Consider the following 26127-nt stretch of genomic DNA (forward strand, 5'->3'; position numbering starts at 1 on the left):
TCCGTTAAATACGATAGCCTACTTGATCATGAATAACATAAGTGTTTTTATATGTAAATAACATTCAGAAACTGTATTTGAAATGAAATTAAAGGATCAATAAATAAATATGGATACAAAAAACATAAGAAATTACGTTTATTGATTATGACTGATATTTGACATGCACAACATGGACCGATGCACACGGCGGCGCGCTGTTTAGGACGGGTTCGTGTTAAAGATAGCCGCTAACAAAGTAATCTTTTCACATAATGTTCTATCTCTTAAAATGTAAGCGAGTGTAAATGTCAGCATTATCATATATGTCTAAAGAATTGAAGTCTGTCAGGTAAAAGAAGAGCTTATTGATGAGCTTATTGATTTTATTCCAACCGTTACTCCTGATCGGAGGCTGCCGTAAATATTTAGTTTATAGAGTTACGCTTCAACTAAGTTTAATGGTGCAGCGCAAAAATATTTAGAAGTGCGCAAGTCGTAACTTAGTGTCCATTTACGTCAAAACTAGGCTAAGTTGTAACTTGCGCACAGCTGGTGCAACCGGCCCATGGTGTGTATTTTATGTTTCTCAGAGTATCAGAAAAGTATCAGAGTATCAGTAACACTTTACAATAAGGTTCATTAGTTAACATTATTAAGGTATTAACTAACATGAACTAACAATGAGCAATACATTTGTTACAGTATTTATTAATCTTTGTTAGTTAATAAAAATACAGCTGTTCATTGTTTGTTCATGTTAGTTCACAGTGCATTAACTAATGCTAACAAATACAACCTTTGATTTTACAAATGTATTAGTAAATGTTATTAGTAATATTAACCAAGATGAATAAATGCTTTAGAAGTATGGTTAATTCTTAGTTCATGTTAACTAATGTTAAATAATGAACCTTATTGTAAAGTGTTACCATGTCTATATTTATTTCTTCGGAGGAATTAGAGGAGTAACATCTGAGACCGTGTTTAAGACTCCATTAACCCTTCTGAGCTACGAAAGAACAACATGCGAGCATTAAAATGGTTCTCTGGGTATAAACGTTGTCTTTTCTGGTCCAGTGGCGGTCTAGTATATCTCCATCTTCAGTTTGTATGTCCTGATTATGAGCGAGACACACTGGGCGGCTCAGTTTGGGTTCACTGAGCTCCACCTGTCTGATGGCTCGATCCATCTGGCATCCATCTTTGGCCACATTCAGCATTTTCACTCGCTCTGCTGCCAATGTCCCGAGCAGGTGTTGTTCTCACAGCGCGGTGTCCCACCGTTAGGTAATTTTATCATGATTTACGACAGACAGGTACCATTTATGATGCCGTCTTATCTGATTTACCCAGCGCCGCTGAGGTGGAGGATCCGCATCTGCAGAGACGCCGCACGGCACTATGGGTGGCCTCACCAATGCAGATAATAAAAGAGGGATTTGACTGAGATTTTCAGGGTTATTTGTGTCAGTATTTATGTGTACGCTGACTCTTTTTCTGATGGGCTCAGAATAGTAATGTTGTTAGTAGCGTAAGGGGTTTTACAGTCAAAGACCCAGAACCAGATGTGATGAATGAAGACCTGGAGTCAGAATTATAATAAATTAAAGAAAAGATTTACTGAAGTTGCAGTTTCATCAGGCAGAAGTGGAGTTCGTAGGCCGCCCTGCTTTCAATTACAAAGATCACAGCAGTTATACCCTACACAAGGTCTAAGCTACGTCCTTACTTCAGGTTGAATGATTCTCATTGGCTAAGAAATAGATAGACATGGTAATTTTCCACACATATACAGATAGACTGAAGCATATCTCCATCGATTAGGCAGCTGACACTCGGACCCTGAAGTTAGGCACGTCGTGACCTTCCAGGTCGCAGATCTGGGTTGCTGGGCGCTAGTCCGTCTCGAACAAGTCAGTCAATCTCCCATAATGCCAGTGGTTTCTTAACCTATAACCAAAAAGTCTAACACACACTGCTTCCTCAAGGCTGGATTTGGCCAGGCTCTAACTATAAACAGGAGAGTATTCCCAAAACATCAAGATAATGTGTTCTTTCTCTCAAGGAGAGGACACTTCGGTCTAACTGGAAAGTAAGGCTTTAACTGAGAAATGGTCCCTTAAACTATAGACTTCAATGACCCCTGTGACTTATAATCTTATAAATCTCACAAGCCTAGAGAAGTCATTCAACTCATGTGACATTTAGAGGAAACATATTGATGAATACCTTGATTGAAGCAGCAGTTTATTCCAAAATCCACATCATTCAGCAGTAACCGCCTGTTAGACAGTCCGCGAGCACAAAGGTTTTTAACTGCAAACCCTACTGTACATTTAAAAAAAAATAATATATATATATATTCGAAATTGTAAATAAAACATTAAATAATATTTTTTTTATATAATTTGTGTAATTTACTAGCTATTTCTGAGTGAAAATGGATTCCGTTCAGTGGAATTGTTTAAATTTTTAGTTACTTTAATTTTCAATTTTCAATTAAAGTAAACGAAAACTGTCATTTTAAACTTCTCTGAGCAAAAAAGGAGATATTTTGAAGTCTGTGCCTGTTGACTTTTCTATACAATGAAAATATATACAGTAAGGACACTAAAAAATTGTCTGAAGAGACTTATGCTACTTGGTGCTTTTTTGGAGATTGACTGCCTTTATTCCCATGGGCTTTCATTGTATGCGTCAAAATTCTGCTAAATATCTACATTGGAAGAGAGAAAGTTCTATAGGAAACAATGATGATAACATTTTCATTTTTGTGCAAATTATTGTACGTGAAGGCTTAGGTGGGATATTGACAGGGTCAAAGAGAATTTCACAAATGAAAAGATCAAGATTATAAACTAATCTAATCAACTGGTTGTTAGACTATGTAGTAATTTGGAAATGTGATATTCCAAAGGAATCCAAATATTCAAGAATAACCCAACTAAATGTTTAAGTAGTTAATGTTCCTATGATCAGGGGTGACTTAAAAAAAGAGGTCCTGCGTGACTTCCGTAAAATATCCCCGTATGCACCAATGGTCAAAGAGAGAGAGAAAAATAACGTTTTGCTGCGTTGTTGAATCAGCCATAACGTCTCTAGCCTGTTTGTTGTTCGAGTGACAAGTTATCACAGACTACAAGCAGGTTTTTAACAGGATTATTTCAGTGGAACGGCTTTATCCTCATTAAGATGTGTTGATAAAACATGAAGGAAAGATGGGGGGAAAGGTTTTATACCATATTATATATTTGTTTATATATATAAAATGTGAATATATATTCAAATGATTCATCCAATCTTTGTGTGTTTTAGAGTTTTACACTGCACACTATCCTATCAGCATGCTAACATCAAACTATTGAAACTACTTGTGAATCTGTGCACTTCACATGACTGTCTATATATAGAGCGTTTCAAATCAGGCACTTATAAGGGTTCCGTTTCAATTTGCATGCTTCCTTAGAAGGCAGCTGTTGTTTTCTCCCAATAAACCCCTGCATCGTTTATGAACAGCATGTGATGTAATGTATGCCCTAATGCAGTGCATGCCATGTGAAGCCCTCCGCTCATCCAGCTCTTCATCTGTCTCGTGTCCGGCAGGTGCTGGAGGCTGGTCTCCACTGGACTCCAATAAGTATCAGTGGCTGGAGATCAAGCTGGAGCAGCGGACGGAGATTACAGCCATGGCCACCCAGGGCCGATACGGGAGCTCAGATTGGGTCACACGCTACCTCCTCATGTTCAGTGACACGGGCCACAACTGGAGACCGTACCGACAGGAGGATAGTATCAGGGTAAGAGTTTAATTCCTCTGAGCCGTGCAGCTTCACCTGAGATGAGGAGAAACATGCCCAGACAAGATAAAAACGTACACGCCAATAGATTTAGTGAGTGCAGGGCTTGATGCTTTTTTTAATTTGGACAATTTACATGCACATAAAGAACTTTAGGGGCGCAATAAAAATGCATCAAATAATTTATTTTCCTTAATAAAGGGATACGATGAGACATTTACAAGCAAAATTATTTCATTTATTTGAATACAAAAGCACACTCAAGGATTTTAAATGCTTCAAACTGTATTTATTTAATAATTACAAAATTATTTATATTCTAAACACTGAATCAAATTGTCAGATGGTTTATTTTTTTTAACTGAAATACCAATAATAACCATAAGAAAATATGTTCAGATTTTTAAATGTAAACAAGCATTAAAAATACACCAGGACTCTAATTCTGAAATGTCTTCCTGCTGCTTATTCAAATTATGAATGTGTAAGAATTGAGAAATTAGGAAATGCCGGACAGTCTGGTTGAAGAGCGACCAGACCCTGAGAGAGGACAAAGGACCTCTCTGGAAATTAGCATTTAAACTCACCATTTGTGAGGCAAAGTCTCACCTCAGAACACATCTCTGCCCCTCTCTCATGCTGAGACCACATGTACTGTAAATCACCCAAGAAAATGTATAGTTTAATGTGAATGATTATCACAGAGTTTGGTATCATTTGAAATGTCTCAGTGCGACTGGTACAAATGTCTCATTTCTAAATAAGTAAAACTAAAGGTAATAAGGTTTTTAAGAGTTTAAAGATTACTGACATACAAAGAAAGGTGATCTCCTGGCAAATGGTCACACACCTCCAAAAGGTGCAACCTCTGAATGCAAATTTCTTTTGTTAGTACATGTTTCCATGTGAAAGAGTTTTGTCTATATAATGAAATGCAGCCGGTGATTCTGGGCCTTTTTTGTAACTCAGATTGGCCCGTGAGGCTGAGAGTGAGACCTCTCAGCCTCATGTATTTCTTAATGTCGGGTTGCATCTCTTCTCTTTATTCCAGAGCATTTGATGTTTTGTACTGATTATCTTTGAATTGATTATGAAATTGGCATGATACATTTACCTGACATAATAAATTGTTACATTTGATTATTCTAACTGACTTTGACATTATTTTCATTAAAGAGTTAAAAGGAATAGTCAAACATTCACTCACTTTTATGGTGTTTGTATTGTAATAAGTTTTAGATGGTTGTAAGAGTGCAGTATTTATCTTCCTCGCTGTATATGAGGAAGATAAATAATGCACTCTTACAACCATCTAAAACTTATTACACAAGTAAACATTCATAATTCATCAACAGTAAGGATTAGCATTAGCAGTGTCACATGATCCTTTGTAAATCATTCTAATATGCTGATTTGATGTTTTAGTAACATTTCTGATTATTATTTATTACACGTTTATTTGAAATAGAAATCTTTTGAAACATAATAAATGCATTTACTTGTGATCAATTTAATGCACCCTTGCTGAAAAAACTGATCTGACCCCAAACCTTTGAACGGTAGTGTTATACATGATTATATAATTTGCATATTATTATTTACATCTAGTTATTGTCTTTCACTGCAATCTGTGACCCATCAGACCGGCCTGTATGTGCTTCATTAAATATAGAGCCATTTTACTCAAGATACTGTCACATATGTTTCTTCTTTTTCTTTTTCACTAACATTTAGATAAATAAATTGAGTAAAATGCCAATAATAAATAGATCTACAGTAGCTATAGGTTAGCCGATTACTTTAAAAGTCCATGGATATTGGTGTCAATTCGTACTGTCGTTTACATTTTCTCCATCAAGCGGATGCGATGAGACCAGTTTTCCTGTTCGTTCACGTGTCGTTCGGTATAAAGCCTGTTGAGAACAGCAACAGAGAACCGTTAGTCACGAATCTGTCTGTCGTCAGAAGCACTTAGACTTTAAGACGTGAGCTTCTTTTCCCTCTTCTGAGAGCGAGAACTTGTCTCCTCTTCCAGTGGAGGATTTGCACCTTGACTCTTGATATATTTCACAGGCCACTTTAGAGCAAATGAGATGCGCCGCCTCAGCAGGAAACAGAGCAATTTGTTGAGCTTAACGCTCCACTCCACCAGACGGCTGATCCCTTCAAACGCACTGAGAACGCTACTCAGCTCCCAATTACTCTGAGCTACGAAAGACCAAATTGCACACATCTCTGACAGATTTAAGGACAAAATGAACATTCCTCCCTGCAAAATAATCCACAATAACTCTACTTTGCCTCTTAAAATGGCTAGCAGGACCTTGGCTGGAAAATACCATGATTATATAAACCGACTGAGGTGATGTGTGGGTGTTAGCTGGTTTAAGCTGGTCTGACTGGTTTCCCAACTTTGTCAAGCTTGTGTCTTAGATGGTTTTGTGGATGTTCAGCTTGTGTCTTAGCCTGACAAACTGACTGGTAGATTATATAAAAAAAAATATATAAAAAAAAAAAATATATATATATATATATTTTTTTTTATTATTATTATTATTATTATTATTATTATATTTTCTTTATATATAAAAACAACATTTATTTGAAATAGATAGAAATAGAATTTTTTATATATAGAAATATATAAATTATATTAATTTATATATCATTTATTTTTTCATAATTATATATTTAATATTTATAGTTTATTTACATTTATTAGTTATTTTATTTATATATTTAATATACATCAAATATTATAGAATGAATATATATATATATATATATATATATATGTATATATATATACACACATACATACATGTTTTCATTTAGCATTTATGCATTTTAAAATTTTAAAAAGTTAATTTATTTTTAATGTAATTTAATTATTTTAATTTCATATTAAATAAATTGTTTATATAAATTATATATAATGTAATATATAGAATATTTACATTTGTTTATTTTTATTTATTTATATATGTTGAATATACAGCTTAAAATGTAAAAAAAAAAAAAATTTAACTTTTTTTTTTATTATTATAGAAAAAAAATCTAATAAATATGTGTGTGTTCCAGGTAAACCCTACATTATGAGGACAAAATGTCTCCACAAAGATGGCAATATCTAAAATCCTTGTTCTTGTGGAGACATTGTTTGTTCCCCGTGAGGAAAACGGCTTATAAATCAGATTAAATTGTTGTTGTTGTTGTTTTTTATGTGAAAATGCAGAAAGTTTTCTGTGATGGGTAGGTTTGGGGATAGAATATACAGTTTGTACAGTATAAAAATCAATATGTCTCTGAAAAGTCCCCATAAACATGAAAACACAACATGTGCGAGCGCATTTGTTCACATTCTGTGTAATAATGCATCTAATGTAAACACTACCTAAGAAACTCATAAGCCTATTAGTGGAGCACTGAGTTGACTGGTCATGGATCAGCGTAACCAGCCTATCTTAGTTGTGAGATCAGCATTTTTGATCAGGTTATTACTAGTGTGGACGTTACTGGACAGAAGTGCTTGTATTGATTTCCTTTAACACAGAGTCTGAGTGGATGAATCTGTTCATTGACCCATGGCGATGTTGAATCGCTCCGGTCGCCACAGGGTCTCACCTCGTGCTAAGTAGAACTTAAGTTATAGACTCGTCTCGTCGTATGTGAACCTACCTTTCAGGATCAACATTCTGCATCTTTATGATCCAATGGGAAACCATAAAAGATGCAAGACCGCATTAGTGCATCATGTCAATGTCAAACCACAAATATCATGAAAGGTCACGAAACGCTGTTGTTCTTTTTCATTTGAGGCTTTTTCTGGGAACTCCAACGCCGACAGTGTGGTGATGTACAAACTACAGCATCCCGTCATTGCTCAGTATCTCCGAATACTGCCTCTGGACTGGAACCCCAACGGCAGGGTGGGATTGAGACTGGAAGCGTACGGATGCCAGTACAGTACGTATTTCATATTTACATTTCAGAAATGACATGAATTTTTTATTTATAATTTATTCATTCATTCATTTAATGATTTAAAATCTTTCATGTTATGAAATTTCTAAATGTCTCAGATTACTGTTTTTAATCAAGCTTAAACTTTGTATATATATTATATATATATTTGTATTATATATATTATATATATATATATATATATATATATATATATATATATATATATATAATACATACATAAATTATATATATAGATCGGTAAGATTTTTAATGTTTTTAAAAGAAGTATCTTCTGCTCACCAAGGCTGCATTTATTTGATTAAAAATACAAACAAAAAGTCATATTGTGAAATATTATTACAATTTAAAACAGCTGTTTTCTATGTGAATATATAGTTAAGTGTAATTTATTCCTGTGATCAAAGCTGAATTTTCAGCATCATTACTCCAGTCTTCAGTGTCACATGATCCTTCAGAAATCACTCTGATATGATGATTTGCTGCTCAAGAAACATTTATGATTATTATCAATGTTGAAAATTAAATTTTTATTTCATGATGCTATGATGAATAGAAAGTTGAAAAGAACAGCACTGATCTGAAATGGAAAGCTTTTGTAACATTAAACACTACCCTTCAAAAGTTTGGGGTCAGTAAGAATTTTAATTTTATTTTTGGGGGAAAGAAATAAAATAAATCAATACTTTTATTCATCAAGGATGAGTTAAACTGATCAAAAGTTACAGTTAAAGACATTTATAATGTTAGAAAATATTCTATTTTAAATAAATGCTGTTCTTTTGAACTTTCTATTCATCAAAGAATTTTGGAAAAAAAATGTTTTCAACATTGAAAATAATAATTAATGTTTTTTGAGCATAAAATAGGCATATTAAAATTATTTCTGAAGGATCATGTGACACTGAAGACTGGAGTGATGATGCTGAAAATTCAGCTTTCATCTGAGGAATAAATTACATTTTAAAATATATTAAAATATAAAACAGTAATTTTAAATTGTCATAATATTTCACAATATTACTGTTTTTGTCATGATTCTGCCTTCTTGTCTTTGATTTCCCTGGTCTTGAGGCAGGATCATGACAGACCCATGTTTTATGTTCACGCACATGGCCTTTTGCTGGGCCATGTGCTTGTGTTGTCTCGTTCCTCGCCCCGCCCCCTTGTTATCCTCGTTTAGTCATTGCTTTACCCTTGTCACCTGTTTCCCTCATTAGTTTCTCCCTATTTAATCCCCTTGTGTTTGCTGTCCTGTGCCGGTTCATTGTCATTCATTGTGTGAAACAATCCGTGAGTAACCTGTTGAAAGTCTTGTCTAGAAAGAAGAGTTTGATCCTGTCTTAGTTGTTAGTTTTTTGTCTGAGTCTTAGTCTAGTCTTGTCAGTCCAAATTAGTCTATCCTGTCTTGTTTTGCCCCCTCGTGGGTTTTGTTTTCCTGTTTATTCTGTCTAGTTGTATCAATAAACCGTGTATATTGCATACTGTCTGCATTTGGGTTCATCTCCTCCGCATCACCATAACAGAATGAACCGGCCAAGACCGAACCCAGCAGACATTATGTCCTCTTATGTCAAGCATAACCCAGATGATCTTAAGGATTGGTGGCACAGGACCATCGCTGACTCTAAGAGGGGCAAATTCCCGATTCCCTCCCAGGGAGAGCTATCATTGAGGGAGTATGCTCGGGTCGCGAACGAGAGGAGGTTTTTCCGGCCTGATGTCCTCCTAAACCGCTACCTCATTGCGGGTCTCAACTCTCCTCCACCCCTGGCTGAACGGGAGAAGCTGGTTTGCCATTCGTTCGCTGATATGGTGGATTGTTTATCGAGGAGGGAGTCGCGGGGTTCTATCTTGTCTTCACCACCAGTCAAGCTGCCAGTGATTCCGGAGGGTTGTGTCCTAGGTGTTGTTTCCCAGGGGGATCAAGCTGGTCCCACTTCCACTCCTGAGACGTCTTCCGGACCCGAAGGTCTACTCGGCAAGCGAGGGAGACGGACCTCTTGGGAGTCAGCATCAGAGTCCTCCGCGACGGAATTAGCCCTCCTAGAGACGGATCTTCCAACCCCAGACACAGATCCCGCCATGGTTCCCCAACCACTCACCAGTCCGCCAACGGCATCTGCACCGCGACCTAGGAGGAAGAAGAGGAGGAAGGGAGCCTCCCATCCTTCGTTTCTGCTTGGTCCTGATCCCGCTGCTGCAGAGAGCGCTGTCCCAGACCCCTCTGCTCCTACTGAAAGCGCTGTCCCAGAGCCCGCTACTGAAAGCGCTGTCCCAGAGCCCGCTACTGAAAGCGCTGTCCCAGAGCCCGCTACTGAAAGCGCTGTCCCAGAGCCCGCTACTGAAAGCGCTGTCCCAGAGCCCGCTACTGAAAGCGCTGTCCCAGAGCCCGCTACTGAAAGCGCTGTCCCAGAGCCCGCTACTGAAAGCGCTGTCCCAGAGCCCGCTACTGAAAGCGCTGTCCCAGAGCCCGCTACTGAAAGCGCTGTCCCAGAGCCCGCTACTGAAAGCGCTGTCCCAGAGCCCGCTACTGAAAGCACTGCCCTAGAACCTGCAGCAGTGGAGGCTGTTCCCGTGCCTGCAGTCGTGAGCGCTGCAGAGAAGGCCGCGGCCGATTCAGCCGCGGAAGCAGTGGTGCGGTCTGTTTCTGCCTTGTCAGGAGATGCCGGTCGTCATTGCTGCTAAGACCCTGTCGGATTATTTGTCATGTCTTGTTAAGATTCTAGAAGTCCCTGTCAGTCCTGTCTTGTCCCCAGACCCTGATCCCAAGCCAGCTGCAGAGAGCGCTGATCCCAAGCCAGCTGCAGAGAGCGCTGATCCCAAGCCAGCTGCAGAGAGCTCTGTCCCAGAATCAGAGGCTGTTACCGAATCGGAGATGAGGGGCGTAGATTCTGAGTCTGCTTTGGGCAGTACTGGTTCTGAAGTCGCTTCTGAGAGCCCAATTCCTGTTCCCGCTCCACAGCTGCCTGCTGAACCCCCTGTCATGATTCCTGTCCTGTCACCCGCTGTACCCCCTGTTTCTGTTTCTGTTCCTGTTGCGGTTTCCACCCCTGTCAAGCCACCGTGGGTTTCCCCGGTCACCCCTGTCTCCACTAAACCCCGGACTGTTTCCCCCAAGACTTTTCCTCATGTGTCCCCATCCAAGTCTGCCCGGACCCCTCGCCATCAGCCATCGTCCCGTCAACCCAAGACCCCTAGTCCACCCATTCACCCTGGACTGCCCCCTAAGAACTTTGTGTTTCCTCCACCTCCCCTGCCTTGTTTATTGTTTTTGATGTTTCACCCTAACCCAGTTATTGTCTTTTCTTGTCTGCCTTTATTGTTATTTATGTTTTGTTGGTTTGTGTCCTTGTCTCAGTCAGTCATGTCCCGTGTTTAGTGTCCCCTTAGGGAGCGTCTGGAAGCCGCTCCTTAAGGGAGGGGTTCTGTCATGATTCTGCCTTCTTGTCTTTGAATTCCCTGGTCTTGAGGCAGGATCATGACAGACCCATGTTTTATGTTCACACACATGGCCTTTTGCTGGGCCATGTGCTTGTGTTGTCTCGTTCCTCACCCCGCCCCCTTGTTATCCTCGTTTAGTCATTGTCATTCATTGTGTGAAACAATCCGTGAGTAACCTGTTGAAAGTCTTGTCTAGAAAGAAGAGTTTGATCCTGTCTTAGTTGTTAGTTTTTTGTCTGAGTCTTAGTCTAGTCTTGTCAGTCCAAATTAGTCTATCCTGTCTTGTTTTGCCCCCTCGTGGGTTTTGTTTTCCTGTTTATTCTGTCTAGTTGTATCAATAAACCGTATATATTGCATACTGTCTGCATTTGGGTTCATCTCCTCCGCATCACCATAACAGTTTTATTTTTATTGTTTTTTATCAAATAAATGCAGCCTTGGTGAGCAGAAGAGACTTATTTTAAAAACATAAAAAATCTTACCGATCTAAAACTTTTGACCAGTAGTGTATATAAATAATATATATATATATTATTTTTTTATTTTTTATAATTCATAATCAAGCGTACTATAGTAGTTTGGGGCAGTTTACATTTAATCTAAATCTTCCTCTTTTTTTCCCTGTTTTTTTTGTTTGTTTGTTTGTTTGTTTTTTGTTTTTTTACATAGCGGATGATGTCAGTCTTAAGCAACACTTGTTACGAGCTCATATGCTGTCATGTGTTATGGCCTAAGAGCAGGCGAGCGTGTCCTGTGCTCTCTCTATCAGTGTGCTGATATATGACTGGTCTCTCAGAGGTCCTGTGTGGCAGCTTTTGTCCTGTGGCTCTTTTTGAATGAGGTGTATTAACCCTGAAATCACACGGGGCCGAACTGCAGAGCCTTAGCGTTTCTGCCATTGAGAGCTGTCAGCAAAGAGCCCGTCGACACACACACAATGTTTATTTGCCTCAAGTGCATTAACACAGCATTTGGATTGTTTATATGTTCATAAATATAGCAGACCATTAGGGATTGAGAGTTTTTTTTTCCCCCATCTATTCATACAGATGTATAATTTATTGAACAGATCCTGCAGGTTCTGCCCAGTGTCAGCTGGTTGCATCATCTCTGAGGAGCTCAGGTCTAAACTCTCTCTGCTCCACTTACAGCAGTGAAGGTGCTGAGCTGTCCCTGAATACATTAAGTGCCAATAGACCTGCTCAAACACGCCTCTAATTATAATGCACAAAGTTGAATTCTTTGCATCCGGGGTTTTGTTGACTCAAACACACAGATCAATGTCACAGTCCCAGTGTTTCACTCTTCAGGAGCGACTCTGAACATTAAACTGAAACACCAGAAACTAATTAAACATCTGAACATCACACACACTATATTTATTTATTGTTCATTATTATTTATTTACTCATTGTAGTTTATGTATTACATTTGTTTTTTTATTTTTATTTTAGTTCATAATTTATTTATTTAGACAGTTCATTATTTATTTGATTATTATAGTTTGTTTGTTTATTTATTTATGCATTATAGTTCATTTTTATTTCTCTATTATAGTTCGTTATCTAGTTCAGTTTACTTATACATAGTTCATTTAATTGATTATTGTAGTTTATTTATTTATGTATGTATAGTTCATTATTTATTTGCTTATTGTAGTTTATTTATTATAGTTCATTTGTATTTGTGTATTTGTTGTAGTTCATTATTTGTATCAATTATTTTATTTTACATAATTATTTATTTTTATTTCATTATTATTTACTTAAGTAATATTGTTCATTATTTATTTACTTAGTTTTGTTGATTATTATATATTTTAACGCATTATTTGTTTGCTTGCTTGTTCATTTATTTCATTACAATTAATTTACTGAATTAAGTTCAAGCATTGTGAAATCATGTGTCATGAATCAGTCATTTTTACTGAGCAGTTGATCTCTTGTCTCTGATCTTTGAGTTATTTTCTATCATCACAGTGTATTTGATTCTGGTGTGTTTCCAGGCTCTGATGTGGCCGGTTTTGATGGCAGTGGTCACTTGCTCTACAAGCCGGATCCCAGCGCCAGTCCTGCGTACAAAGACGTGTTATCCATGAACTTCAAAACCCTGCAGAACTCTGGGATGCTGGTTCATATGGAAGGCCACAGCGGACACACACTCACTTTGGAGTTATTCAAAGGGAAACTCTTACTACTGCTTAGAAAAGGTACTAATATTCATGTACCATATTCATATGCCTTCTTTTGGTTACATTATTTGGTAACACTTTATTTTACAGTGTCCTTGTTACATTTGTTACATGTACTTACCATAGTAATAACAGTAAATTATGCATAATTATGTGCAACTAACCCTCAACCAAATCCTAATCCTACCCTAACCCTATAGTAAGTACATGTAGTTGCTTAATATTAATCAGTACTTAAATGTATAATTACACTGTAACAATGACGTAGTTACATTATACTTAATTAACTTCATGTACTTACTATAGAGTTACAGTTAGGGTTTGGTTTAGGGTTAGTTACTTGTAATTATGCATAATTTACTGTTATTACTATAGTAAGTACATGATGTAATGTGTTACTACGTCACCTTAAAATAAAGTGTTACCCATCTTTTTTATTAAAAGGGACCTGTTATGCATTTTCCCCATATTCTCCATTGTTGCAGCTCCTCTCTTCCCAGTCTGTCAGTAACGCTCTGTTTAGTTCCTGTCTCTGTGAAGCCCCTCCTTCCGAAAAGCACAATGTGCTCTGATTGGTCGGCTGGATCAGTGTGTTGTGATTGGTCAAGCACTTTGAGTGTGTTTGTTAAATGTCCCGCCCCTTACCATAACCGCCAGTTTACTAACTCACTCAACCAGGCCCCGCCCCTTTATTCTGCGCATTAATTATTTAAATGAGGAATATTGTGACGTGTTCATTCCCGTAAGAAAACTCAAGACTACAATGAAGGCGTTTCAGGGAGTTCAGAAACACTGACACTGATATACAGAATAACTCCCGCTGGAGGGACTTTGTGCTTATATATACGTATATATAAAACCTGGACATATTATTCCAAGACACTTTAAAGAACAACATGAAATTACCATGGTACATCTGCAACATATGACAATACCATGGTACTATTCAGTAATTTAAGTTTACTGTTAGTTAAATTCTCCAGCAGATTAATTATCTCTCTCACTAATGAATCAGGTTTGCTGGTACATTCAGAAGGCTTGTTCTTCATGAGGTGTAAGACTGTAAAGAAAAGCCTTCAGGTGTCATTCAGAGAGTCTGTCGTGAGCAGCCAGTGTGGCACTGATTCCCAGATTCCCATGAGCCATCTGTGATCGCAGCGTTCGGGTGTCACTGCCAGCGCCAGTCTCTCTCTCCTCACACACACTGCTTAACTTACAACTGTACAACTGCAATGGTACAACGTGCTTTCTGAACACATCAAGGAATAATCTTACTTCCAGACCTGTTTTCTGTGAGCTCACATCATTTCAGTTGAGTGGAAACTTATTTTAGACGTGCGATGAGATGTCATTTACAGCCCGACACAGACCGGCGGGTTTACATGGCTGTCATTCAAGACCGGAGCTCTCATTTTAACACTTTACAATAACCTTAGTTACTAACAACGAACAATAGTTCTACAGCATTTATTAATCTTGGTTAATGTTAATCTCAATACATATTTTAAGATCAAAAATGTTATGTGTTAACATTAGTTAATTTACTGTGAACATAATTAATATTAAGGTTAATAACAAAGGTTAATAAGAATATATTGGTCATTGTTAATTTGTTAATGCGTTAATGTTAAAAAAGAGAGCTTTTTTTGTAATTAACACGGGATATGTGTGTTATTTCACTTTCCAGAATTGACTTTTCATAGCTTGTGAGTCTCACCTCCTCACTTGAGTATCAACTTTGTCTTAGATGTTTCTCCTAATATGCCTTTTGATACATAAAAATGGTAACACTTTACAATAAGGTTCCATTTTTTAACATTAGTTAACTACTTGAACTAAGAATGAAAAATAATCTAAAGGATTTATTAATCTTAGTTAATATTAATTTCAACATTTACTAATACATTATTCAAATCACCAGTTGTATATGAAGAGTTCAGAAGCAAAAGCCTCTAAGTGCCATCTGAAATTTTCTTCTAGAATGATCATTTTTATCAAGCTTGTATATTTAAGTTCAGTAATTTCACTTAAATGGCAATGCAAATTACCTATTAATTGTCATTTAAGTGAAATTACTCAACTTAAATTATACAAGCTTGATAAAAATGATCATTCTAGAAGAAAATTTCAGATGGCACTTAGAGGCTTTTGCATCTGAACTCTTCATATGTTCATATTATTTAAAGGTACAATATGTAAGAATTTTGTTTCAAAATATCCAAAAAAACATATATATATATTATATATTTCTTTCATTTGTGTGCTTCCATTATCCTAAATGTTTCCAAGAATTTGTAAATTCAGAGAAATTTTTAAAAAGTGTCCCTGTTATCCCTGGTTTCCGCTCGTACTGCCATAGTTACCATGGCGACAGACGTGGACAACAGCGTTGCGTCTAGCGTTGCGTCTCTTGTTGTTTCGTTCAAACATTATGGATCATGGCAAGCAGACTTTGGGACAAAAGGAGAACTAAAACGAGGATCAATATCAGCATGGCGTTTTTGAGATGCCGAGAGCTCCACGTCCGTGACTAACTTCGACTTGACAGAGATGCCGCTCTTGCGTGTACTTTATTAGACAGGTGAGCAAATGTACATAAAACTAATTAATGTTATATAGCTCAACATGATGAAATGTTAGAATATGATCAGTATGTTATTCTAATGAGATCTCTGCTTTTGATTGCAGACTTTAGCATCTTTTTAAACTCTAGAGGAGACACATGTGAGATTACAGGAGAAACATGGCAGCAAGTCTCCCCATGTAATCTCAATACTGTCTCGGAGGAGAGAAAGGAGATTTCACTGTTTTTTTCTCCTTTTATATCGGTCTGTTGTTGTAAACCTCACATGCTGCATGTCTGTATAACTTTGACAATTACTCTTTTGTGTTCGATTTGCAATTTATGTTTGACTTTGGCATTTGGAAATGTGACAATTGCAGCACTGGAGGGTTCAGCAAGCTTGTGCAGTTTCGTCATATCTCAGCTTTATAGTGTACCGGTTGTACTTTATAAAGTCTCTTTTGCTCAGTTGGGTCAGACCGGAGGAGTTTGAACACCTCGCATCTATAAATCTCAGCACATCCCGCTGCTGTCAGGCTTTTCCATCGTGAAGTAACTGAAGTCTAACTGCTGCTCTCTCTGCTTTCACCATAATTTCAAGCAAATTGAAGATGCCTGCCGTCATTTATTAGTGGTGTTTCTGAAAGTGCTAAAGTGGTCGCTCGGCCTCTCTCGGATAATGGCTCGACTCTGTTTGTCAGAAATACGAATGGCACTTTGCTGTTGTCTGTCGTCCGATGATGGCCGAGCCTTTCTCGTGTTTAGATGAGATTTACTGTGCCGAAAGGACATTGCGTTCGCCCTGGATTGTTTTATAGGACATTAAAACGTTGACGTTTAGGAGCCAGCGTTGCATATCAATCACTTCAGGCTGGAAATACCTGCATGTGTTAAGTTTGGAGGCTAGAAACTTAATAATGAATAATAGATGACTAAAATGTGCAAATTTTATAAGGTTAACTTTTTAACAGTTTCTTTGTAATTTTTTTCAAGTATGTTTTAGCATAAATCCCTATGTTTGAATTAGAGAAATGTTGTTGTCTGTGTTAAAAGTGGTCGTTTGATACAAAAAATAAATATATATATATATATATATATATATATATATATATATATATATATTTAGACATATTTGATTCTTATAGGCCTTTTTAGTGGACATTATGTTACTGCTGCACCTTAAGATTAAAGATATTTTTCTTTAATTCATTTTTTCTTTGGTTTCATATTTTCTTTACTCAGGAGAAGCATGAAACATCATGTAATCTCATTGCAAAGGTAAAACAGATTGTTCTACACTGTATTTTCTCCTCTTGTCTCCATCTATGATTGTACATCTTACAGTACATGCTTCATGTCTGTATATGAGTTTGACACAGTGCAGGTCCTTTCTATACTTTTTCATGAAAACATTTATGAAAACATAATGCCACGTTTTGTTCCTTTCTTTTCCTTTAATCCTTTCCTTGCATTGTCACCCTTCCTAAGTAACATCCAAATCAGTCAAGTCTCGGCATGAGAACACGAACATGAGAACAGCAAAACACGGACATGTAGGCTAAAGGCTGCTTTGGGCTTCGGGTGTGTGCTGAACCGGGCAATTACACACACAAATAGGGCTGCACGATATTGAAGAAAAATGCGATATTCGATAACTCGTTAAATAATGCGATACGATAATGCTTAAAGTGTGTAAAATAAATTTAAATTATCTTTAAAATATATTCAAAATAACCTACATATGTTTCACATTCTTTTTGTGACAAGAAAACATCCCTACAGCTTCTGCAAGTGAACATCAGTGTTTTACTGTAGCATAAGAAGTGTTATTTTAACATCAGTGTAAACCACGGGGTTTAGGGGTTCAGGTTATCCTACATTAGGGTTATTTAACAACAGAAACTGAATAATCAAATGTAAAAATAAAACACTGCTTAGTTTTCACTGTATGAATTAAATATATTCTGATTCTTATTAAAACTACAAAAGTTATTCAGCCAAGAGCAGTGAGTGATTTTCTCTTTGTCTTTTGTTCATGACCCAGTTATTGTAAGCCGTTGCGATATGCATATCGCGCTATATACATTTGTGATTTTCCGAAAATTTCTATATATATTGTGCAGCTCTACACAAAATAGGTCAGAATGTGCATCTTGGGGCATGTCTTAAGCAAATTAGTTTATTAGATCTGTCTTAAAGTGACAGCAGCCTAATAAACCTGAAATTGAGAGAATCATTCACTGCTCTTCACTGAATAACTTTAGTAAGAATCAATGTATATACATTAATACTGTGAAGAATATGCAGTTTAATTTTTACATTTGATTATTAAATTTCTGTATTGTAGGCTATTATTTTAGTAGCCTAAATAGTTTATTTCATTTGTATCTTTTTTCTATTGTATTTGTCCTATTGTTTGTAATGTTCTTCTTTTTATTGTATTATTGTTTCAACTCATTGTTGTTTGTTGACTGAAACATTTTGGGGTTTTTATGAGCACACTGACAGGGGCTCCTTAATAGTTTGCTTAGGGCGCCCAGACGTCTAGGACCAGCACTGGTTTGACCATTAAACATACTTATTAGATTTGCCATTTCCGTTTGACTTTGGCATTTGTAAATGTGAAGATTACAGCACTGGAGGAAGCAGTGATCACATCTCAGCAGGGAGTGTGCCTTTTAGTGTGCAAAGTTGAAATTTACATATAGCCTGTTGACTGGATTAGCTAAAGTTTGCAGCATTATGTATTTGAAAGATTTTCAGAGGGGTGTTTGAGAAATGTAGTGGATTAATTTAATCTTCATTGTCCTTGAAATATTGACATCCCAATCTAAAGCCTAAATAATCATCCAGCACCAATGGACTGAAATGTAGCGTATCCGAAGGCAAACTCTGCCAAAGATCCGATAATCAGAGAGAGTCAGATGTGCTGAACAGGGTTTTTGTATGTGATGTTGGTGTTTTGTTTTTTGATGCAGAGACAGATGTTCGTCGCTGGCAAACACTCGCTGCTGTCTGTGCCGAATGATACATCTGCAAACAAGCAGTGACATCAAGACTTATGCCCCATATCCCAAACTATTTCATTTTGCTGGTGGTTTGCATTCATCAAAATGTCTGTTTATGTTGTGCTCCAGTGCTTCATGTTTTGCCCCAAACTTTGTTAGGATTTATATATACAATGTTCTGACGCAAGGGTGTAACTTTGGTCAAAATGGTGAACAATCTTTTCGATTTGAATCCCATTGCCTGCATTTACATACATTTAGGGACTATGGTGATACAAAATCCAGGAGATAATTAAGTTGATTATAATGATAAATTCTGCCAAAAAGAATAGTAGGCTACTAAACTACAGTATGTATAACAAAAATATGTCTGTCTTTTTTATTATTTAATAGATTGTCAAGACTTGAGAGAATCATTTTATAAAGTCAAAAATGTTCACCATTAATGTTTTGTGTGTAAATGAAATAACGTGAGACCCAATTTCCACTGTAATGTAAAAACAACATAAAGACAGTATATTTTAAATAATTGTTTAATGGCATCTTTTTATGAATGAAGGCCAGGATCACTGATATTAAAATGGCTACTGATGTCTCAATGAAAATTATTTTTTCCTCCAAATTTTAAACATTTATTAGGCTTCAAAAATATAACAACTTTTAATTTAAGTGAACTTTAAACAATGCTCACATAAACCCATAATAAATGTCATATTTACCTGTGCCCTTCCTGTCTAACAGGTATGAAATATTCAGAAATTGAATAGTTATCAAATAGTCCGCACTGCATAAATTATAAATTAAATATAGATTAATCCTTATTAAAGCAATCTTTAGTCAAGATCAGTGAGTAATTTGCTCTGTTCCCTTTGTTCTTGACTGACAGACAGAATTAGTGGCTGCTGTCACTTTAAGAGCTGCAGCTGCTGACAGGATCTCGTGCATTTCATTTTCTCATTTACTCTTGACTTTCATTTAAGATTTTATTTAACTTATTTAAGACTGTTCTTGTGAGGATACTCGACAAAACGGTCATTTTGGCATAAAAGTGAGTGTTATTGTTTGTTCAAGCGCGAAAGAGAACTGGATTCTGGCGCGCGCTGTGCGTTGTGTGTGTGTGTGTGTGTGTGTGTGCGTCAGGACATTCACAGACAGTGCTATACCTGCTCATTACAACTTATTTTTAGAGTGTGGACGAGACGTTCCTGGACGCGTGCATTGGCACAGGCTCTCTGTGTCCTGCTCCTTCATGGCGATGACGGCGTGCGATAGAAAAAAAATCATAACAAACGAATTTGAAAGTGAGGGGACACATAGGAAATTACGCCTGTGTTCTGACGCCATTGACCAATACTTCATAATTCCATCATCCATCTGACAACCCTGAATATAGATATTCCGTTTATTTTGCAGGTCGCCACTGACGTTCATTTTGACACACACATGAGTTTTCTGACGAGTCATTCAAAAGAAGACAAGAAGCATGAATTAAGAAAGTAAACAATCCGTTTTGATTTCGTGTTCCTTTCATGTCTATTTGCAGCATGTGTTGCAAGCTAAACGCATTAAATATGCATAGTAATACATTCACAGTGGATATGCACTTGAATTTTTGCCTTGGCAACTAACTGAAGTACTAGAACATTTAAACTAAAAAAAAAAAAAAAAAAAAAATATATATATATATATATATATAATTTAAAAAAAAACTAATAAAAATGGCAAAAGCACCTAACATAATCACTAAAACCTAAACTAAAAAAATTACAATGGAAACTGAAAATATAATGCTAATTTAATGTATTAATAATAAATACTATGCAAGTAATGCTAAAATAACACTTAATTTATTGGCATATATGAATATCAAACATCGATGCAACATAAGCTCAATTAACATCATCGAGACAATCTCAAACCCTTCATGCTTGTTGCACAACCCGTGACTGGCTGGTGTAAAACCGTAACTTTTTAAACTTTTTTTTTTTTAAAGCCTCAAAGCCTTACTTATCAACTGCTTAAAGCAGACCGCGCTCTCAGCTCCTGATTCTGACGGAGACGCTGAGATGTTTACTGCAGATTTATTTCAACCACTGCTTTGACACTCAGGCAGCACTTCTACTGTGTGTTATTATGGTTATATTAAGAACTGGCATATTTTGGGGAGACAAATGTATCTATTGCATAAACAGGACGACTTTCAGGTGATAGTGGTAAACATTTCAGAAGGGTTTATTTACAGCGGTAGGAAATATCTTTTGGTGGTTCAGAGAATAAATGAATAAATGAAACGCCTCCATTGTAGTCTTGAGTTTTCTTCCGGGAACAAACACGTCACAATATTCCTCATTTAAATAATTCATACGCAGAATAAAGGGGCGGGGCCTGGTTGAGTTAGTTAGTAGTGTGTTAAACTGGCGGTTATGGTAAGGGGTGGGACATTTCCCAAACACGCTAGAAGCTCTTGACCAATCACAACACACTGATCCAGCCGACCAATCAGAGCACAGTGTGCTTTTCAGAAGGAGGGGCTTCATAGAGACAGGAACTAAACAGAGCGTTACTGACAGACTGGGAAGAGAGGAGCTGCAACAATGGAGAATATGAGGGAGTTTTTTGGACATTCAAGCATGAAAACCTATTCTAGTAGGTCACGACTTTGAAAAAGGGCATAATAGGCCCCTTTTAAGGATTTTTTTTTTTACAATTTTGGTGCTTTGTTAGGTCACCACTTGATGTCCAGTGTTAAAGCCTCAAGCAAAAATTGTCAAAAATTCAGGGTCACTTTTATCAAGATAACAGAAGAGGACAGGCGTTTCTCAAATTTTCAATGTCAGATTGAAAAAGTGTTGGCATATATTATTATACATGTGCCCGTGGCGTTAATTAGAGCTGCTCTTCAAATGCAAATATGAGTATAATTGTCGTATGAGCGAACAGGAGAGGTCAAGGCTGAGAGCAGCAGATCTGCCGTCCCGCATGCTTTCTAAAAGGAACAAAGATCATGAAATATTGAGCAGCGAAACACTAAATGTTAGATGACATCAGAGCGTACAGCCGTCCTCACATGTGCATAAAAACAAAGCAGAGCTTGTTTATATTCTGATGGTAACTGACCAGCGGCTCGACCGACGGCACGTCACTGGAACTCTGATGAATAACTGATAGACGTGTTGTGTAACGTAAAACATTGAAGGGAGAACATGCATGTAGCTTCTCTGCTGTCATTCTGTGGCACGTTTGTAAAGAAAGTTTTCCGTAGGTCTAAATTTCAGTGTCTGTGAGTGTGTGTCGTTTTAGCGTCACTGATATACTATTATAGTTTGTTAATATTTTGAATTGTTTTGCCTTAAGTCTTGTTTGGATTATTAAAGTGCCGTTTGCCTCACCTTAACTCTCTTTCCTTGTCAAACAGACATGGCAACTACACTTCTCTTCACAGTTGTAAATTTAACAAAGGTTATTGGAGTACATTTTATAAGAAAATGCTATTTTCGTGTAATATTTCTTTGTTACTATGCTGCGCTGTCATTCTGTGACACGTTCCTAATGAAAGTTTCCTGCAGGCTTATATTTCACTGTCAGTGTTATTTTAGTGTCACTCTTATACTTTTAGGCTTTATTTTTATATTGTCTCTAAAGTTTTAGTCAAGTCAAGTCAAGTTTATTTATATAGCGCTTTTCACAATACAGATTGTATCAAAGCAGCTTCACAGTATTAAATTAAAATAATACATCAATGTTTGTTTCTAGTGGAAAACGTCCACGTTTGGTAATGCTGATCAATAGTATTGTTGATTGATTAATTAAATTAAATATCCCCAAATATCCCCAACTGAGCAAGCCAAAGGCAACAGTGGCAAGGAACCGAAAAACTCCATCAGGTGACCTAATGGTGTCCTAAAACTCCATCAGGTGACCTAATGGAGAAAAAAAAACCTTGGGAGAACCCAGGCTCAGTCGGGGCCAGTTCTCCTCTGGCGTTTATGAACTAGAGGTCGGATTTAACTGTAAGATTAAAAGTACTATATGAATGCCTGGCTGAAGAGATGCGTCTTTAATCTAGTTTTAAACTTTTAGTAAGTTTGTTGTGTATTTTTGTCATTTTTATTCATTTTTTTTAAAACATGTCTATAGTTTCTAAGTTTTAGTAGTAGTAGTATTTTAGGTTGTCTTAGTACTTTAGTATTTCAACTTTAACAAAAATGAGAAATGCTTATATATATATATTTTTTTTTTTTTTTTTTTTTTTTTTTTTTTACATTTTATTTTATTTCAATGTTATAAAATGTTATTAATTTTTTATGTTTTAGTTGTAGTTAACAGTAATAACCCTGCAATTTTCAATCTTTTTTTCTTAAATTATACATGGCTATAATTATACATGGCTATAATTATACTTGGCTATGTTCGGAAATGAAAACTTGCAAGTTGGCAGGACCTGATTTTACCAAGAGCAACATGTTCCTGGATCAACATTAACAACGTTTAAATCAACCAATCAGATTTGAGGGGCAAGTTTACAGTTTATGTCAAGTTTAGGCTTACAGAAAGGGTTAGGTGCTTATACATCATTGTTTTTCACTTTTCATTTCCCTCTGATTTTAGGGATAACTAATGGGTAAGGTTAGGTTTAGGGGTAGGAATACATTTTCAAACAGGAATGTTGTTCCATGATGAACAAAATAGGTTGACACAGGAACATGTCTAACTTTGCAAAATTTGTAACGTTCTGCAAACTGCTTGCCACATACTGGACAGTAAATTATGTACTTATGTATAAAAATACTATTTGTAAAACAGCTAATGTTTCAAACATCTGCATTGTTGTCACATGACCTCCATGTTAATCCAGTGAACATCTCAGAAATAGAAATGGTCAATGCATTTTTTTCTAATGTCAGTTTCTGTTGAAAGACGTGAAAGGTTTAACCAAACTCTTTAACATCAACAAAGCGTCCTAACCAACAGTCGATCCTGTGTTTGATTCAGGCAGGGGTTCGGTGGGGGATGTTCACCCTCTCGTGTCACTAGGCAGTCTGCTGGACGACCAGCACTGGCACCACGTCACCATCGAGTGGGTTCGAGGACTAGTTAACTTCACCGTGGACAAGAACACCCAGCAGTTACAGCTCGCTGAGTACTCCAGTCACTCTGAGGTGAACGAGGTGAGCCTTCACGACCTCACACCATTAGTCCAGTAACTTACAGAGCAGCTCGTAGCATTTTAAATTGCTCACACATGAATTATACATACAACATAAATTAACTACAATGTCCATGTGTAATTAGTTTAGTAAGAGCTTTCACTTTATTCACTTTCTACACTGCTAATTTGTTCATTTTGACACATATATTATATTACAGTAAACTAGCATCATGTTCACATCATGTTCATGGCAAGTTTATTTATAGCCCATTTCATACACAATAGTACTTCAAAATGCTTTACATAAAATTGATTTAAAAAAATAGGGGTCATAAGAAGGCACATAAGAAATAAAAAACAAACAATAAAAAGGTATGAAATAATAATAAATAACAATATAATAAATAATATATAAAAAATATTAAAATAAATGAATATAGCCGCAAAAGTTACATAAGAAATAAAGAATAAAAATAAATAATTAATAATTATTATTATTAATAATAATAATAGTAATACAAATTATTATTATTCTCATAATATATGCATTTGCATATTTATTTTTTTTTGGGGGGGGGGGGGGGGGGGATAACTTGACACTGACAAGGTTGCTAAGTGTTTTTCTCACACTAATCTTATGATAACACTTAAGTCTTGGAGCTATATTTTTTAAACTATTTTAATAATAGCAGTTTTTTAAAGTATTACTGCATTTCATTACTGTAAATGCAAATTTTGCATGTTTTTGGACTCATGGATGAGTTAATTTTTAAACATTTTTAAAACGGCATATCTCAACTTTTGGCCAATCAAATATTGCATCAAGAAAGAGTTGCTTTCAGGTTTATTTGACACACTGTAAATAAAATAAAGATGAGCTTTGCGTTGTTGGATGCAGTATCGCCAGTGTGTCGATAGAGTTTAGCTTATATTAAATGAGTAACACTCCATTAATCTGTGTGATTCCTGACACGAATCTGTCTTTCTTTCACAAGATCAGTTTTGGTGGCACTTCATTGGCCGGACTCCAGAAATCCCATTCTAGAAGAAACTTCCATGGCTGCTTGGAAAATGTGCTTTACAACGATATCAGCGTGATTAATCGAGCCAAAGAGAAGCAAGTGGCCATTGCAGTAAGCAGAAACCATGTGTTAATACAGTTACGTCTTCGGGTTGCTTTTTTTTTTTTTTTGCTTCTTAGCAATTGTCATTTGTTGGCTGCCTAATTTTTCCATAATGAAAGCTTTGCATTTCTGTGACCCGTACCATGTTCTCCTCCATTATACAAGTTTTTTTTTTTTTTTACAACCACTGCCTTGGGAATTTGGGGGTTAAACCAATTACCAACCCTTTAATTCATTGTCGTAATGACCGTGATAGTGGTATCAGGAACAGCCAGGAAGCAAATTTATTAGGCAGACAACCATTTTTTTTTTTTATAAAAAAAAAAGGTATTGGTTATACTACAATATTTTGTGCTTTCATAGGGGAATGTCACCTTTACATGCACCGAATCCATTGATGTGCCAGCGACGTTTGCCAGTCCTGGAAGTTTCCTCGGTTTGCCGTGGGTCTCCAGTGGAGAAAGTGTGTCGGTCAGTCTGCAATTCAGAACGTGGAACAGAGCGGGCCTGCTGATGACCTTTGACCTGCAGCATAATGCAGGAACGCTGTGGCTTTATCTGAGCGAGGCGAGAGCACGACTACAGATCCACAAGACCGGACGGATCATGACGGACATCACCGCAGGTTGAACTCAGATATAAGCACGTATATAAAGTTTCAGTTTGTTTGATAGTAAAAGCTAAACACATCTCTTGTTAGTCAAGGGTAGCACAAAGTCAACATCAGTGGCACCTGAGATACGCAGCATGAGGAATTATAAACATGTTTATATGAGACAATCAAACAAATGCAATATGTATAAAAATCTTCATTTACATCAGGAAAGGTTTTTAGTTTTCTGGCTAAAACTAGTTTTATTGATAAACCAATGAAATTAATGCAGA

At 36.6% G+C, this 26127-nt stretch overlaps 1 protein-coding gene across 1 annotated transcript in view; it reads left to right on the plus strand.

The window, feature by feature from the left end:
• The window catches only part of cntnap3 (contactin associated protein family member 3), a 127352-nt gene that overhangs the window by 40412 nt on the left and 60813 nt on the right, over positions 1 to 26127 (plus strand). The window contains exons 3-8 of the mRNA XM_084105379.1: positions 3586 to 3779; positions 7598 to 7745; positions 13213 to 13416; positions 23962 to 24137; positions 25114 to 25251; positions 25606 to 25867. Coding sequence (XP_083961505.1) covers positions 3586 to 3779; positions 7598 to 7745; positions 13213 to 13416; positions 23962 to 24137; positions 25114 to 25251; positions 25606 to 25867 — 1122 coding nt within the window. The remainder of the gene's footprint in view (positions 1 to 3585; positions 3780 to 7597; positions 7746 to 13212; positions 13417 to 23961; positions 24138 to 25113; positions 25252 to 25605; positions 25868 to 26127) is intronic.

Source organism: Abramis brama, assembly GCF_963993115.1.
Source record: "Abramis brama genome assembly, chromosome: 25".
Lineage (NCBI taxonomy): Eukaryota > Metazoa > Chordata > Actinopteri > Cypriniformes > Leuciscidae > Abramis > Abramis brama.